General features: G+C 49.1%; 1 protein-coding gene across 3 annotated transcripts in view; it reads right to left on the reverse strand.

Moving 5' to 3' along the window:
- Nucleotides 1-17,193, reverse strand: part of ANTXRL (ANTXR like) — a 35,861-nt gene that overhangs the window by 9,427 nt on the left and 9,241 nt on the right. The window contains exons 2-11 of one of the 3 annotated variants that reach the window (XM_047762489.1): nt 15,427-15,498; nt 14,038-14,109; nt 11,526-11,607; nt 11,387-11,420; nt 10,304-10,383; nt 10,161-10,229; nt 9,755-9,835; nt 9,596-9,656; nt 4,683-4,781; nt 531-600 (exon numbers count right to left, since the gene is read on the reverse strand). In XM_047762489.1, the coding sequence (XP_047618445.1) occupies nt 531-600; nt 4,683-4,781; nt 9,596-9,656; nt 9,755-9,835; nt 10,161-10,229; nt 10,304-10,383; nt 11,387-11,420; nt 11,526-11,607; nt 14,038-14,109; nt 15,427-15,498 (720 nt within the window). The remainder of the gene's footprint in view (nt 1-530; nt 601-4,682; nt 4,782-9,595; nt 9,657-9,754; nt 9,836-10,160; nt 10,230-10,303; nt 10,384-11,386; nt 11,421-11,525; nt 11,608-14,037; nt 14,110-15,426; nt 15,499-17,193) is intronic. The other 2 variants (XM_047762490.1, XM_047762491.1) reach the window with 2 other exon arrangements.

A 17,193-nucleotide genomic window follows, 5' to 3' on the forward strand; every position in this document is an offset into this window, starting at 1 on the left:
CCTACTCTTTGGTCAAATTGAAGTTGCTAATTTTCTCACTATAATGATTTTGCACCTCAGGTACTTGGGGCTGCTGGAGAGCAGACAGCATGGGGAAAGGAGGCTTATACCAAAGTACTACGAGGTCGACTTCTGCCATGAAGGCTGATCAGGCAGTGAGGAGCCCTGCATGGGGTCAGATGACTTCATGGCCATGTGACCAGCTAAGTGACCAGCCATGTCAGCATGGTGTCACCATCCCAAATCCTCTGTAGGTACAGAGTATGTGAGTCTAGCTCCAAGAAGCTGCCTGGAGCAAAGGTCCCATCCTTGCAGAACATCATCTCCTGCATCCTGCCCTCCTCATCAGAGCCTGGACCACAGCAAATCCCTGAGCACCTCCGGGGACCACCAACCAGGGCAGGCATAGAAGATGCCCTCAGCCCCCTGGAGACACTCAGGAGTGTCTGTCCAGTAGAGGTGGTTTCCCACATTCTTTACATCTCATGGTAGCAAAAATTGCCTGCTTGGCTCCCAGGCTGGGCACTCACTCATCTGGCTTCTCTATCCTTATTCCTGGGCATGTTATGGTTGTATCATCAACAGAAGCAGCTTTTTTATCTGAAAGACAATCACATGAGAAGAATGTCAATGGACTTGTCCATCCATCCATCCCTCCCTCCCTCTTGCCTGCCCTCAGAAAGCAGAGCTCACATTTTGGCAGAGCTTCTCTGCTCTGCCTTCTGACACCTACTGCGCACCAGGCTCCATGCAGGGCTCTGGTGTTTAGTGGGAACAAGGCAGCCAGAGGCCCTGCTCTCCAGGGCCTGGCATTTGAGCGACTGGAGAGGGAGACAGACAATAAAGTAACAAGCAATGAACAGAATAAATGCCAGAGAGAAAAATACTGGGACATCAATAAACAGGAGAAGGGGAGGAGAAGGGAGGGGAAGGGATGGCTTCTTAGGAGCAAGTGACCTGTCCTATCTTTCAGGCAACATAATTCTCTTTAAGGGAAAGTGAGATGATTATAGAGGACATGAGGTGATGTCTGGGATCTGCTTCATAATGATCAGTGGTGAGGTATCAGCCATTCCAGATTGGCTGGGTTGATAATTCCTCAAGGTAAGGTCAAGGCTGCTTCAAGTGTTCTATGAAATTTTTGGCTACTTTTGTATATTATTATTATTTTTGGCTTCATCATGGCATGTGGAAGTTCCCGAACCAGGGACTGAACCTGCACCATAGCAATGACATTGCCAGGACCTTAACCCACTGGGCCACCAGGGAACTCCCAACTTTTGTATATTATTGAAAATTTCCATTAAAGATGAGTTGTCTCTGAAGCAATGGTCCTGGAGGTGACACCAGATGAAGGGAAAGCCAGGGAAGAGGGTCTGGGCTGTGGGCGCCTGTGCTGAGGCCTGAGGCATAAGCAGCTGGGCTGGTTGAGGGAAAAGAGGTGAGTGAGGAGAGGGGGTGGGGCTCTATTCCAGGCACAGTGAGTCTGGGGAGGGCTGGCCGGGTCCGGGTGGGTTTGGACACCGAGGCAGCAGGTGGACTGGCTGTGGGATGAGAGCACAGAGGAGTGAGGATGAGGAGCTGGTCTGTGAGCAGAGCTGGGTGGGTGCTGGTGCTTTTATTGACCCAGGAAGCCTGAGGGAACAGGTCTTCCTGCTTGTGTTTGCTCTGTCATTTTGTGGAGCTGGGAGGTGGCACTCAGGGGGCTCAGTCCATAACAAGTAGCTCTCTGGAAACTTCTCTCTCCTGAGCCATAATACTTTGAAGCCCTGTTATTAAAAAAAAAAAAAAAGGAAAATCCAGCTGCTTTGCCTGCTGACTTTCCTACCAGCTTTCTCCTCATCCTGCTCAAATTCCCCAGGTCCCAGACTTTCCCTCTGAAAGTTAGAATCAAGGGTCCCAGAGGGCTGACCTGGCTTTGACCTCTGTGATTCAGGAGGAGAGTCCTTTTTCATTACCCAGTCTTCCCAAGACCCTAGGAGCTAGAGGCACCACTTCCCAGGGGCTGGAGCCACAGCTCTGCTGCCCCTTGTGGACAGACGTGGGTCTTCATGTTCCCTTCTGGAGGAAGAAGGCAGGTCCTCTCCTGGACTTGTACCCACTGGGCTGCCATCAGATGGCAGGAGGAAGCCCTGCAGGAGGAGCCATGCTCAGGGCCAAGCTTCTAGGGACACTTTCAAGAGCATCTCCCTGAAAGTGGAGATCATTTTAAATATTCTTCTTTTAAAATTTTTCAAAAGCAAGCTTGTTGTCTGTTTAGAAATATTCTCTAATTTTACAAGAGTCTGGGTGTTACCACCTGGACACTTTAACAGCACACAGATCATGATCAAACTAAAGATTCTCCACTTACAGCTCTAAACTGTTAGGGGTTTTTAAAGCCTCCTTTTAACTTTATGGAAATTTTGGGGGAACTAATATGTCTCATGAAGAAATATCTGTGTGATGCTCAGTACCTCAATATCAAAAAATATCTGTGTGATGTTCAATTCCACTTCAGTTTTTTTTCCTATTATTCAAGGAAAATTATGTTTACTAAGCTGTATTTGAGATGTCACAGGCACTTATTTGGAAGCTTTGGATTAGAGGCAACATTTTTTTATTTTACTTTTTTTTTTTTTTTTTTTGTATTTCCCTGCTTTCTACTGTGTAGCATTCTATACTTTACAATCTCTAGTGATTGCCACAGGTCAGGGCTATTCCCTACAGAATGGTTCCTTTCCATGTGGAAAGCTGTTTGGACATTACTCATTTGTCAGATTAACTTCTGACAGCGTTCATCCTTCATTGAGACTGAAAATGAAAACCCAGTATGGGTAGGGGTAAGGATTTGCATCTGAAGGGTAGGATGGTTGAGATTAGTGTGAAGAAAATTCCAAAGAGGAGCAATTTACTTTCCATAGGATGTTCATAGTCCAGAGCAGTGAGGGGGAGGTGATGGCAGACACCTCACATACCGAGGGCCCAGAAATGCATGGTTGATTGGCAAGGAGTTTCTAAACCAATATTAGCTGACTAACAGAACACTTCACTTGTCACATTAAAAAAAACACTTTCTTTTAAAACACAAAAACATTACATACTAATGACAGACAACATAAAACCTATAGAAATCTTGATTAAAATGTTTCTTCTTTATGCTTTATATTTTCCATATTGTTTTACCATATATTTTAATCAGAGGAAAATGTAATTAAAAAGAACTAAATCAATCCTCATCAGCACATTAGAGGTCCTGGCAATAAACAGTCCTGCTTGACCACTTGTGGCCAGCTTCTCACCAGGTGCAACATGGTAGTCAGCAGAGGAGCCCAGGACTGTGGGATGGGCTCTCCCATGTGGGACCTTGGTGCTGGTCCACCTTTGAGAGAAACACTGGTGATGTCTAGAGCAGGGAGCAAATAGCCATGGACCACAGAGGAACATGTGAACACATTTCCTGAAGGGTAGGTTGTGCTCCACCTTTCCTCAAGAATTGACATCTCTGTGAGGTCAAACGCCCAGACAGGCAATCACATCACCCATGCCTACTTTCCAGCTCTTCCTGAACCAGCTTGTGACCTTGGGAAAGCTCTTGAATTTCCCCTGACTCTGGTTCCAGATCTATATAGAGGAATAACAACAGGTCTTTGGAGAACTCACTGGTTTAGTGCATCTAAGGCACTTAGCACATTACTTGAGGCAATAGGTGCTTAATAAACACCAGCGCTCTATCTAAATGAGTTACTCAGTTCCCGACCACTCCTGAGAAAGTACAGACCAAGGCTAATCTAACTCCCTGGGACCATCTACACACTGTGTGCCATGGGAGTGAGGCCATGGAAGAGCCCTGCCCATCCTGGGCACCCATGGAAGAAGGACAGACAGCCCAGAAGTGTGCTGGGGGAGGGGACTCGTTCTGGCTTTACCTGGAACTAGATGTCCTTGAACATACATAATCATATCAAATCCCTGTATCAGGAGCTACCAGGGAGAGCTGAGGAGGAAGAGAAAGTCCAACAGTCCCCCAGGCCCTCTGTCAGGGAGATCAGCCCCACCTCAGCCCTGAGGGCACAGCTGCTGCCCCAACCGTGTGCTTCCTCAGGCCTCTCACCCATCGTGGACAGACACCTAGTGCCTGAGTTTTTCCAAATAAGAGCTTTACACACATGACAGGGCTTAGTTAGTGCACCCACTATACTGGCTCCACTTTCCAGTACAGATAGTAGAGGCTGACAACACAGCACTCATTAGGTCAAGACCACACATGGAGTGTGGGTCTGAGCCAGGATTCCAGGGCCCAGGCCTGGCACTTGGCATCCTTGCTCAGTCCTAGGAGACCACCTGGTAGGGACTCAGAGCCCTGGGGCTGCCTCCACCTCCCCCTTCAGACTCTGAGTCCATGTCCTTGTCTCTCAAGGGAAGTGAGAGCTGAGAAAGGCTGGGGAGGGGGGCGGTGTCAGTGAAGGCAGATCCAGCCTCTGCAGGGGTCAGCCCTGCTCCAGGGTGCTTTTGCTGTGCTGGGGGATTGATTACTTCCTGGCCTGAGATGAAGGGAGAGGTGGCCAGCCTTCCCTGCCAGGTCCCTCCTTCCATTGTGTTCACTGTCAGTGATCAGCAAGGACTTTGAGGCTTGGCTGGTTGAGGCAGTGCAGCATGATGGGGGAAGTGTGTCACTTGGAGGCAACTTTGGGGTTACTTACCAATCGATTTTTTGTCACTGAATATAAATCTACAAATAACTTCATCCTTGCTCTTTGCATTATTGAAGCCTCTTCCAGAAATCATCAATTCATATTCATCTGCAAGGGCAACATCCAAAGGTCTGTGTTAGGAGGGGCTGAGTGTTTTTCCTCTCATCTCATTTTTATGACAGGTCACCCCATAGCTGAATTCCCAGGGATGCCCATGTGGAAGAAGCTGTGTCTGAACCAACATCTGTTCACCCTCTGGGCCTCACCTGGTGTCACAAAGGGTACAACCTACGTGGCTGGGCCTTGAGCACTGGGGGCCCCTTACCACCAGCCCTGGCCCCATCAAGCCCATTAAAGGCACCCAGTGTTGTCCCCTCCACAGGAGCAGACCCAGCTGTAGGTTCCCGACTCATATGTCCTACAGTCTTCTCCATGGGGTGTGGGCAGTGTTTTCCACCAGGCCTCCCTTACCTAAATGACAGAGCACAAGCTGGCTGAACACAGCACTGACTCTTGTCTGAGCTGAGCATACAAGCCTGGGTGACTGTGGGACTATTTGACACTTGGGGGTCTGTTCCCCTTCTCTGTGTTTCTTTGTGCCTATGGCAGGCTGGAGACCCCAGGAGCAGAGCCAGGACCTGGGTTAGGAAAGCACGGAGGCGGGAAGCCTGCCCAGGAGAACCCCCATGGAAGGCAAGATCCTGTCTTAGCTGTGGCTCTGAAGTTTGCAATGACTGCTCTCCCCTCCTTCTTCCTGACCCTTCGTGTGCCTCACACAACCCCACAGGGATTCACCAAACACCTCCTTCTGCCAGGGTGGGAGGCCCTGATATGCTGAGGTGCAGATCTGTGCTATAGGCCCTCGCCAGTCTGGTGGGTCCCACCTGGTGCTTTCTGGCCACTGAAGCAAGTATTTGAGGATCGAGAGAGGGCAGCTAGTGGGCCTGGCCCTGGGGCTGGCCAGGATAATGAGCAGGCCTTCCTGCTGTAAGTTCTAGATCATTAGCTGCTTCCTTGTCAAGGTCAATTAATTGTACAAGGTCAATTAACTCAGGGAATATTCATTGAAAATGCCAGCACAACCTTGGCCTGACAGTCCTGTTTCTTCCTGCTGTGGTTTTCCTGTAATTTCCATTAGAGTAAGATGATGTTTGCAAATTCTCTGCTTTGAAGCAAAAAGATGCTTGGGCTGTGGGTAGAATCTATCCTTCTGACATGTTTTGATAGGCTCTCACATGTTTTAAAAAAATGAGAGTCTATGTTTAAAAGTGTGAACATTTTCCTAATAACCCAAGATTGCCAGTGAAAATGAGAACACTTGGCACGAGTGGGTTTGTATTCTTATGTGTCCGCCACTGGCTGGGCCAGAGAACTAACCCCTCACATCAGGAAGCTCCTCAGTGACCAAGTATTTGACTTTGTACAAGGACCCCTGACATTAGAGGCCATCATCTTTGGCTTGGCCTTGGCTCATTCTTGTGGCTCTTGGTACCTGTCGGGGCCAGAGGAGTGAGCCAAGGCCATAATCCCATTAACATAAAAACATCCTTGCAAAATATCCTTAGGTAGGCTTTACATATAAAAATGAACTACTTGTGGTCTTTATCTCTAGAGACAGTAAGATGGGACAAGGAGGAACCTTATCAAGGTGGAGGGACAGTATGACCCAGGCTGGTTGCAGAGTGTCCCTGCCTACAGAGCCTGTCCTTCCTGCAGGTCTTCCTGCCCGACACAGCCTGCCCCGCGCCCCCCCCCGCCCCCAGAAGGTCTCTGGCCATGACACAGAGCTGGATGCCAGACCTCAGAGGGAAGGCCTGCTTTGTGCTAAGTCCTACTATGGTCACCACTGCTGGGCCCCACCTACAGGGCTTCTTGCAGACCCTCACCCTGGCCCGGTCACATATAGGAAAAAGAGTGAGCAGGTGCTACCTCCAACCCACCTCCTGGGGTGAAAGCCCTAAGCAAACCCAGCAAACATAAGGGAGGGGGGAGTCCCCAAACCATGGTGCTGAGTGCCCCAGCCAGACATCATGTTCATCCCATGGGAGTTACTGAGCAGATGCTCTAAAGCAGCAAACTAGCTGATGGAGAAAGAAATCAGAGTAGCTGTCTTCGGGTGGGGTGGTGGGGAGGGGGCAGGGATCACCTGGGAAAAGAGCTGAGGGGAGTTTCTGGGGACCTATGTGATGTCCTAAGTCTCCAAGGAGCCTGGGGTACACAGGTATTGTGTGCATTGGTCAGAACTAGTCAAATGATACTCTTAAGTTTGCTGCATTTCAAAAAGAGAACTCAACAAAAATTGTTCCCCAGGTAAAGATATGTAGAATGAAGGATTTGGGATGTGGTAGCCTGGCAGCTGTGAGTTACTTTGAAATGCATCAAGAAAAAAGGTGGACTGATGAAGAGAGAGAGACAAGAAAGGGAGACAGAGTTAGAGCAATACATGATAAAGGAAATATGGTTAGATATTAATTGCAAATCCAGGTAGTCATTTGCATAAGGGTGTCATTATAAGATCATTTCCAGTTTGCTATAGATTTGAAATTATCCATAGTAAAAAGTAGGAAGAAAAACTGTGAACTGAATGATAGAAATGAAGAAATAAAGCTGTGGACACAGGCAAGCAGAAGTCAGGGTTCATACTGGGAGACAAGTGACTAATGAGAGAAACAGACCAAGGGCTGTGGGAAGCCAGAGGGGCAGCTGACCAGGAAAGGCTTCGTGGTTGAGATGCCCTGAGGATAAAGTCTCAAAGGCTGGGTGGACTGGACCGTGTAGGGCTGAGGAAGGTTTTGCAGGAAGCCCAGCCCCTGTTCCCAAGGTGGGCCTAGAGCAGAGGCTGGACCTTGGAGGGCTCAGCTGTTCATTTCTGAGACCTCAGCACTCCTGGTCAGCTGGGTTAGGGACGTGGCCTTCTCAGCCTCTCAGGTCCTGAGCACAGGCCTGGAGGCAGGGAGGCCAGCACAGGCCTCTGCTTGGTCCTGAGGAGGCCTGAGAGGCTGAAGAGGCCGTGTGCCTCATGCTCACCTCTCCCGGCTTCCCCACACCCACACCCAGCCCACTGACTTATTCATAACAACAGCCTCATAAACAGCTTCTACTTTATTTGTGGTCCTGGTTCCTGCCTCAAGCTTCCCTTCCAAGTGATGGTTATGCTGTGTGGCAGCTTTTGACAAGACGACAGCAGTTGTGAAGGTCAGAGCAGCACTGCTGGGCCCTGCTGGCAAAGGGTGTGCAGCGGGCACCTGTCACCTCAGCTGGGCCACCACAGGGCATGAATGACAACTGGCATCCTTCCCTGACATTTGACAGGTCTGTGTGTGTCCTGGGGACATAATCAGGGAACTGAAGCTGTCAGGTTGCTGCACAGCTGGCATGTTACACAAGAGAAGCAGCAGAAGACCCTGTGTGTGTGGGAGTTGCTGGTTCAGGCCCACACCTCACACTGCGGGTCCCAGGGTCAGAGGACAGGAGGAGTCAGACAGCTGCCACCCACAGGGGGCTCAGCTGGAGGCTTTCATCCTGCTCTTTTTCATCCACTTCCCTCCCTGTCTCGGGGGCAGAGCCAGAGGTCAGTGATGGAAGGCTTAGCACCAGCTCCTGTTGAGGCACTCTGTGCTTTTTCTAGGGCCACCAGCTTCCAGAGCCTGTACCACTCACTGTGGCTCCACTGCATCTCCACTGCAAGGCTGTTAGTGGGGGTTGTTCCTACTTCTTGGAGGTGAAAGTGGAGCTGGCAGGTACTGGGCAGTTTGCTCCGGTTTCATGCCTGTGGGCAGCAGAGCTCAGATGTGAATGCTGCTCTGTCTGACCCCAGGACCTGTTGCCCTGGAGCCTTGCAGTTAAGAGCACAGTGGCCAGGACCCCCTTCCTGGGTCTGCGTCCAGCTGCATCCAGCTGTGCTGTCACCAGTGGAAGCGTGTCCTTCTCCAACCGCCTCAGTTCTATGAATCCCCGTGATATGGATACACAAGCTGTCACACGCGGGGCTTACTCAGAGAGAGCGCTTCTCTCAGGAAGTATCTGCATGGGGTCCTCACCTCACCGATGCGAGGACCCTCCCGGGGGAGAGAGGGCATCCTTGTCCAGTCCCAGAGCTCAGGACAGGCCTTCCCCACATAACCACTGGGCGCAGTGGTAGCTGTGTTTGTGTTTTGTCAGTCTGTGTCCCTAGTATGATGTTGGAATTGAACTGTCCAATTCTTTTCTTCACTGTGGAAAAAATTACATTTTCCTTCTCCATTTTCTGGATGAGAAAAATCACTTGATATTTTATATACTGAGTCAGGCTTTCATTTCAGGCCTGAGCTCTAATTAGTCTTGATGAATTGTCCTTTTTTTTATGTTGTTGAATTCTATTTGCTAGTGGTTTGGTATTAAAAGGTATTAAAATAATGTTTTTCTTATTTCTTAAACCTTGTTTTTTTTTTAAAAAAAATATGCACGATAAACTTATGGTACTCAGCAATTTTTTTGTGTCAAGTCATTATGTGGTACACCTTAAACTTATACAGAGCTCTATGTCGATTACTTCTCAATAAAGTTGGAAGAATGGGCAATTTCATGCACACACACCCACCCACCCACCCACCCCCATAATTCTGGCACACACACTTCACATAAACATAGGCTTATATGTCCAGTGTACTCATATGCCAAACACATTTCTGTACAACCACCCTGCACGCCTACACCATGTACTTAGACACCACACTTACACAGACTCACACACATACACACTCATTTTCATGCACGCACCACACACACTCATTCCATTCAAACCACATGTATACCAAACATACTCTGCACACTCCACACAGACTGAAATCATGTACTCACTGCACACCCATGTGCACACTGGGCACATTCACACAAACACAAACAAACTGCTGTGTGTTTACAACAGCAACTGTAGCTCTTACCTCCAGTACAGAGATCAGAAGGCTCCACATCTGTAATTTCAATACAGGTCTTCGTCGTGAGCTAGAATAGGGAGATGAGAGGCAAAGGCAAGAGGTGTGAGTGGCGGGTGCATAGTGAGAAGCCTCCTCCTCCCACCTCTCACATCAGCCCTCACTCACTGGATCAATGATGTTTTTAAGAGCCTTGAATCCTTGGTCCACACCAAACACATGATCTAAGCTGTCTGCAATTTCCGATAACTAAGGTGGAGAGGAGGTGATTGGCCCATATCCAAGGGTTGAGGACACAGCAGGTCCCATCCCAGGAGACAGGTTCTGGCTTCCTGCCCTGTTAGACTCAGAGGGCCACACCCTGGCATCCAGTAGCCCACCCTCAGGGAGTGGAAAGCTCCTCCACCAGCACCTCTGTTGTGTGGGTTTACACAGCACTTGTGATTCACCTGCAGAGGCTGCTTGTTGTCCAGACACTTGGGGTTTTAGAGGGCCATCTTCTCAGTGACCCTGGGACAGCTGCCTTTGGAAGTTTTCCCCAACTGGGCTCAACCGGTTACCTGTTCAGAATTACCTGTTCTGTCTCATAGTCTTTTACACCAATGCAGTATACATTTGCCCCCAACTTCCGAGCCCTGTCAGCCTAAGAGAAAAAAGCATTGGTATCATTCACCAAAAACGTGGAGCACTAAGTTGGTAATGATGGTCTGGACTCACTTGTTGCTTAGTCTCTTGCAATGAGACTGACTCCAGAGTTCCATCGGTCAGAGCGATAATCATAGAGGGGACTTTGTTTTCTGCAGAAGAAGCAAGGAGTGGCCCGTTAGCAAGGTACCTGGAGTGACCTGCCACAGGCTGCCAGACTCTCAGCACTACCCCCCACATCCCCTCCTCCTGGGGAGAGGCCACCCTGACCCCAGCACCCACCAACCAGAGCACCTGCAGAGAGAGGGGCCTTAGCCCAGCACCCACTTGACACATGAGGAGCCTGAGACCAGCCCAGAGCTCTTCCTAGCAACCCTCACCATGAACAGAAGGCACAGCCTTTGCCCTGAAAGGAAGCTCCAGCCACGTCACTGCATGAGGACAAGCCTTTAGGGGAGCAAGGGAGGAGCAGCCACATGGACTGTATAAGGCTTCCCGCTGGCTCAGGGGACAGCGGGGCTCTGGCCTGGGCACTGCCAGCAGGCACCTCTGCTGGCTCTATGGGTCCTGGCCTTCAGAACTCGAGGTCAAGGTGCCTGTGCAGCGGCCCTTGCCCAGCTCCCTGCCTGTCCCCACCAGCCCACGCATCTTTCCTGCAGGAGCTGCAACCCTACACTCTAGATGTAGATGGTTCTGGGAGAGCACAGGCTTTTCCACCATCAGAGGCACAGTCACAGGACGAGACTCAACCAGAGGGAAGAAGCTGAAGGGGTGGAGGCAGAGCCAGAACTGCGGGGGACAAAAGCGTGGGCAGCCAGGGGGACAGCAAGGTCTCTGGTCCCTAAACTGAACCCTGTCTGCTTGCGGTCCCTCGATTTTCTCTTTTGTTTTCCATGCAGCCCAATCACACATCAAGAACCTGCGATCTAGAAAGAACCAGGAGTGTAAGCCATGACCCCAGGTGGTTCTCAGACACAGCCCTGGGGGTGGTTTTCTTCCTCACTGTGCAGAGGAGGAACCTGCAGCACAGAGAGGGCAAGGAATTTGCTCCAAGCATCAGCACTAGGAATTGGAAGTGGGTCTGCAGCAGCCCTCACTGAGGCCCGGGCCAGGCTCTGTCCCACCTGAGCACAGTGATGTCAGTAGTCAACTTACCTCCTGAGTTAGCTCGTTCAATCTGCTCATTGGCCTGCAACAAAATGAAGGAAAGTTGGAGAAGGGCAGTGAGATGACCCAATAATGCCCATAAGAACTTGATAAGCAGAATAAAATCTCAGGGCTATAGTGTCTATACCTTTTTAAAGCCTTCCTGCATGTATGTGTTTCCTGTAGGTACCACATTCTGAAGTCTGTTAAGACCATCCTGTATTTCTTTTCTGAAAACAAATCAGAAAAAGAATTAGTGGTGGAATGAGGGCTGACTGTTGTGAAACAGACCAGCTTCCCTGGCATCATTCTGCTGTGTGCAGAACTGCCTGGACAGGAGGACACACGTCATCCTGTCATGACCCTTCTTCCCATGTCTTTGACACTGACAGGCCTTGGTCAGGGCTTCTCTGTTTGGTGAGCATGGAGGACACTGCCTTGTTGGTCCCAGGCCAGGGCCTGGCTTTCCATGCACTCACCCCTGTCTCAGGCATGCAGACCTCAGGGGACTCAGCAAGGGCCCAGCCTTGACCATCCATGGTGAGAGGGGAGCACCCAGGCATGTGCACTTGTGAATTGGCCCTCACAATGTGGCCTGTGCTACTGCTGGCACCTAAGGGGTCCCTGGTGAAGGCACTTTAGTCTCCAACAGTCCAGGATGAGTTTGCAAAGCTCACCTTCCTGATACCCCTGTCCTTTCTCATGATCCCCTATCACAGACCCCTGAGCTGGATTTGATTTCTGAAAGTGTCCTCCCCTTTCTGGATCGGGGCTAAAGGAAATAGCCAAGCTGCTCCATTAGAGTCTAGGGCTCCTGGGCTCCAAGTGCTCCTGAAGAGAAACACCATAATCTGGAAAAGAGGCCCGAGGGCTGTCTGTGTGGGCTGAAGAGCAGTGACCCCAGGCTGCCAAGGGGATAGGCTATGGGCCTCTGTGAAGGCAGACAGTAAGGGATGGGACTGGGACACTCCAGGGGGTGGGCTTAGTTCTGGCTAATCTGGTGTGATGGGCTGAGGGGTCACAGCAAGACTACGGAAAATGTGACCCTCAAGGGTGGCTCTTGCCTTGAGCAGAAGAGATTCTGCTACAGGGTGAGATCTGAGAGCCCCAGGTCCTGCCTTGTCTGACCCATCCCAGGAAGAGAGGAGACCTGTGACCCAGGGCAAGTGGAAGCCAAATGAGGCCCTGCCCACCCCAGCACAAACACTCTCTCCTCTTCTTGAAAACTGTTGAAAGAGTTCTGTTTTGTTGACAGCACTCTCAAATATGCTGGAATTTCAGCTCTCCCCAGCCCTGGGACTGAGCCTGGCCAGGCCTCACTCTTGCCTGAACATGTCTTTTTCTTGGGCTACCCCCACATCCCTACTTCTAGCGCTGTCCTTAGAAAGAACACCAGGCTGCTTATGCCCTCATCAAGTCCTTTGCCTCTTAAAATTCCACCCCATCAACCATGGTTTCACATCTTTTCTGCTTCCCTGAGCCCAACTCCCATTTCTGACACCTTTCCTTGAGGAAGACATCCTTACCTCCACTCTCCAGAGAGGATCTGGGAGGCCCTCAAAAGCCTCCCCAAAACTCTCCTGCTTCAGGTTCTGAATCCCAGCCTTGGAGGAGGCAGTGGTCTTTTTTTCCCTTATGGGAAGCTCCTCCACCAGAGGCCCACACCCAACCCTGCCTCTCTTTCTGCCTCCTGAATGATAGCACCCCACTGACTCATTTTCTTCCACCTCAAACTCACTTAGGTCTCTGTGAAATTCAGACAACAGGAACACACTTCCCCTAGCTCATTGAACAGGAAGCCCAATCTCTACTTCTCCAACCAGGCCTGGGGAGTGATCTCTCCATGCACTGGCACCACCACATCCCCTCCCCTGCAGCATTGCTGTTCCTGCTCCAGGGCTGCTCTGGCTTCTCTCCAAGGTCCTGAACTTGGCTCTGTGCTGCAATTCCTGGGCCCAGTCACTTTTAAATGTCCTCAACCTCTTTTTGGTATTTCACCCGCAGAACTGGGTTCTAGCCATTTGCATCATTAACCTCCCAGCTACTCAGAAGTTCGATATCTTCCTACCTATAGGTCTTTCGGCATACAGCTGGTTCCACCTATGGCCCACCTAGGATGCTGGCATGTCATGCCTCCCTGCTGCGCTCCAGCCCAGCCTGGTGTTTGGAATGATACTCATGGACTCCCTTGCTTCAGACCCATCAGAGAATCAAGCTTCCATCTATTGAAGCTCCCAGCACTTTGATGCTCCCCACCCCTGATTCCTGGTTCTGACTCTGCCTCCCCATGTCCCTTACTAGCCCAGAGCAGAGAGTGACACACATAGCAGGTGCCCAACACAGGCCAGTATTCACAGAGGGCTCATGCATCCTCTCCACCCGATCCTAGGAGTCTTCACAGAAAGCAAGTTCAAAGAAAAGGGAGGAGCCCTGAGAGGACACAGGACAGGTGGAGATGGTCTAGCAGCACAGGGATGTGCCAGTACCAGCACAGCCAGGGGTCAGTGGGAGCCAAGAATTTGGGGCTGCATATTAGAGTGGGCATGGACGGGAGCCCAGGAAGGCCCAACCTGCACTCAGCGGAAATTCTCAGCTCCCTCCCTGAGTCTCCCTGGACCCCATCCACTAGGTCTGCCTTGGAGGATTAGAGCAGCACTTACTTGTCTGAGGTGAGCTTCATGAGTATGTGACCCTGTGTGGAGTAGGTGATGAAAGACATCCGTATCTTAGGGCTGGGGAGGAAACATATGCTTGTTAGAAGCTATAAATGATACAGGCTCAAAATGAAGCCAATGAGCAACCAGGAAGTGGGTATATGACAATTTCTCTCTCCTTACCCCAGATCTTCTGCTTTGGGGTCTATTTCCCAAAACCTGGAAGTTTCTATAACTTTAGTATAGGATTTTAGGCATCCTGGTGAAGAAGACCTAGTGGAGATGTGACATCTTCTTGGAAGAGAGTGGCAGGATGGCATTCTGCTCCATCCCTGTACCATAAGCTCCACAAATGTGTGTCTCTCTCAAACACACACACACACACACACACACACACACACACGCGCGCGCGCACACGCGCACACACGCAACACAAACCAAGAGATAGACACTTATGCATTCTTGCAGGGGGGCCTCCCAACTGGCTGTACTCTTCTGTAAATTTTTTGTACCTTCAGTCCTCTTCCCTCCTTTACAGCCCTCCCTGTCTTCTTTCTTCTCATGTCAGAGAAATTATTCTCCTTCTTGGCAGCTATTTATATATATCCTTCCCTTTCTTCTCCCTGGCCACTGTCTTTTGGTCAGTTGAATCTCATTATCTTTTAGCTAAATTGCTACAATAAGTTCCTAGATAAGCTCTTACCGCTCCTGGCTCTTGTTACAACACATTTTACCCACAATATCAGACTTTCTTTCCTGGGACATAACTTTGATCACGTCAGACTCCTACCTAAGGATCATCTATAGCCTGATATTATCCACAGAAGGAAATCTAACTCCCTTGGTCTGGCATTATAAGCCCTATGGCCTTGGTCCAAATCTGTCCTGTCCAGCCTCATCTCCCAGATTTTCCTGAGTTAACCCTACTCTCCAGCCAAACAGACCTGTTTCCTGTTATTCTGTCTTTACCCATCCTTTAAGACTTAGTTTAGTATTCCACATCCTCTAGGAAACCATCCTTGAATTTTTTCTAGGAAATCTTGCTTTTTTCTTTAATTTCTTTTCCTTATACCTTTGCCCTTCTCTTTTGGCCCTTGGCATCATCTCACCTGGTGCTTAAAATTAGCGTGTTACTGATTTGCCTGTTTCCTAATCTCTGAGGTCCTCAAGGGCAAATTGTGTTTCCTACAATGTGCCCTGACTCCGATGCAGGAGTCAAGAAAGGTGCTGAGAAATGATGGAACCAGCATGATCAGTCTTTCTTTTCTGTTTCAGAACACTCCCTGCCCTGGGCTCTGTGCTCATGACCTGAGGGGCTCCCAGGCCCACCAAGTCTAAATAGCTGTGTATTCTGCTTGGCAGGGGAAAATACCCTGAAACTTGGAGAAGCCATACTTGTCAAATTTCTTGACCAAATCCTCCACAAGGGCGTAAATGTCCATCCAGTTGTTGTTTACACTGCCTGACCTGAAAATGAAGAAGACCTGAGTCAGAGGGATGAGGTGCATCTCTCTTGGGCACCTCCAAGGCCAGGGAGGTGTGGGATGAATTTCTGCTTGCCCAGCTTCCAGCAGACCCTGTAGCAACTCCTCCCCACCCTGTGTAGCTGAAGGTTGCCACACTCCCTCAGAGACCTCAGCGGGTCACCCTGGTGGTGGCTTCATCTGGTGAGTGTGGGAAGGGTGGCCAATTAGACCTGTGTGCTCGAAACTCAGGAACTTTGAGGATAAAGACTTCAGGTGGCAAACCAGGAGAGTTGGTCAGGCTTGGTGGAGCTGTCACAGAGGAAATGATGTAGGAGGCATTGGTTAGAAAAAGCCTCCAGTGATTCTGATGACTCTTCTGGTCCCTTAATTTCCCTTGAGAATAAACCATTCCCATCTATCTGCTTTTCTCTTGCCCCTTGAAAGTGTGTGTGTTTGTGTGTGTGTGTCGCAGGGGCGGACAGGGACAATATTCCAACAAATGTCTCTTAGTGTGTTCTGTGTACCATCCCTTCTGTGTCCTCTAGGCTACATCTAAATCTGTCAACAGATAGTGATAAAATTAAGGATAGATTCTTTTAACATTATCAAGATTATCATTCATTGAGACATTATACCTGATGCTTTACATACATGGTTTCCAAATCCAGAAAAACCCCATGATATCAGCATAATTTCCATTTTATAGATAAGAAAACTGAGGCTCTTACAGGTCACAGAATTTCCATAGCTAGCATGGGTCTGAACCCAGATTTAGCCTCAAAACCCATGCTCTACCTATTGCACTAGGCAGATGTATGTTACACAGCTATGTCCAAAAATTTCTAGGTAGCAAATGCTGGACTCTGACAACTGACTCAAAGTATAAACTTTCTATCAGAAGCTTCCAGGCTAATGTGCAAGACAACTCCTTTCTTAACTAATGGTAACACTTGAAACAAATCTAACGTTGCAAATTAATATACTTCAATAAAAAGAGTAGAATCATGTACTCAACTCAAAAAAGAGAACACATTAAAAGAATTATATACCACGTCCAAATGAGGGTTATCCTTGGGATGTTAGCATGGTTCAACATATGCAAATTAAAATGGGATAGGAGTTCCCTTCATGGCTCAGTGGTTAATGGACATGACTAGGATCCATGAGGATGCAGGTTCAATCCCTGGCCTCACTTAGTGGCTTAAAGATCCAGTGTTGCTGTGAGCTATGGTGTGTGTCACAGATGTGGCTTGGATCCCGTGTTGCTGTGGCATGCATAGGCTGGCGGCTCTGATTCGACCCCTAGCCTGGGAACCTCCATATGCCATGGGAGCACCCTCTCCCCCAAAAAAAGCAAAAAAAAAAAAATGGGATACACTACATTAATAGAATAAATGATAACTACCACATGATAATCTCAATAGATGCAGAAAAAGCATTTGACAAATTACAATAACCTTCCATGATAAAAAAAAAAAACCTCAAACAGGTTGGGTATAGAAGGAATTTAGCATAGCATAAATAGGCCATACACAACAAACCCACAGTTAACATTACACTTAATAGTCAAAAAAAAAAAAAAAAAACAGCAAAAAACCCAAAAAAACCCTCTGCCTGTAAGATCAGGCACAAGACAAGGATGTCTACTCCTACTACTCGTATTCTACATAATACTGAAAGTCCTAGCTAGAGCTAA

This window comes from Phacochoerus africanus, chromosome 15 (assembly GCF_016906955.1).
Source record: "Phacochoerus africanus isolate WHEZ1 chromosome 15, ROS_Pafr_v1, whole genome shotgun sequence".
NCBI classification, from domain to species: domain Eukaryota; kingdom Metazoa; phylum Chordata; class Mammalia; order Artiodactyla; family Suidae; genus Phacochoerus; species Phacochoerus africanus.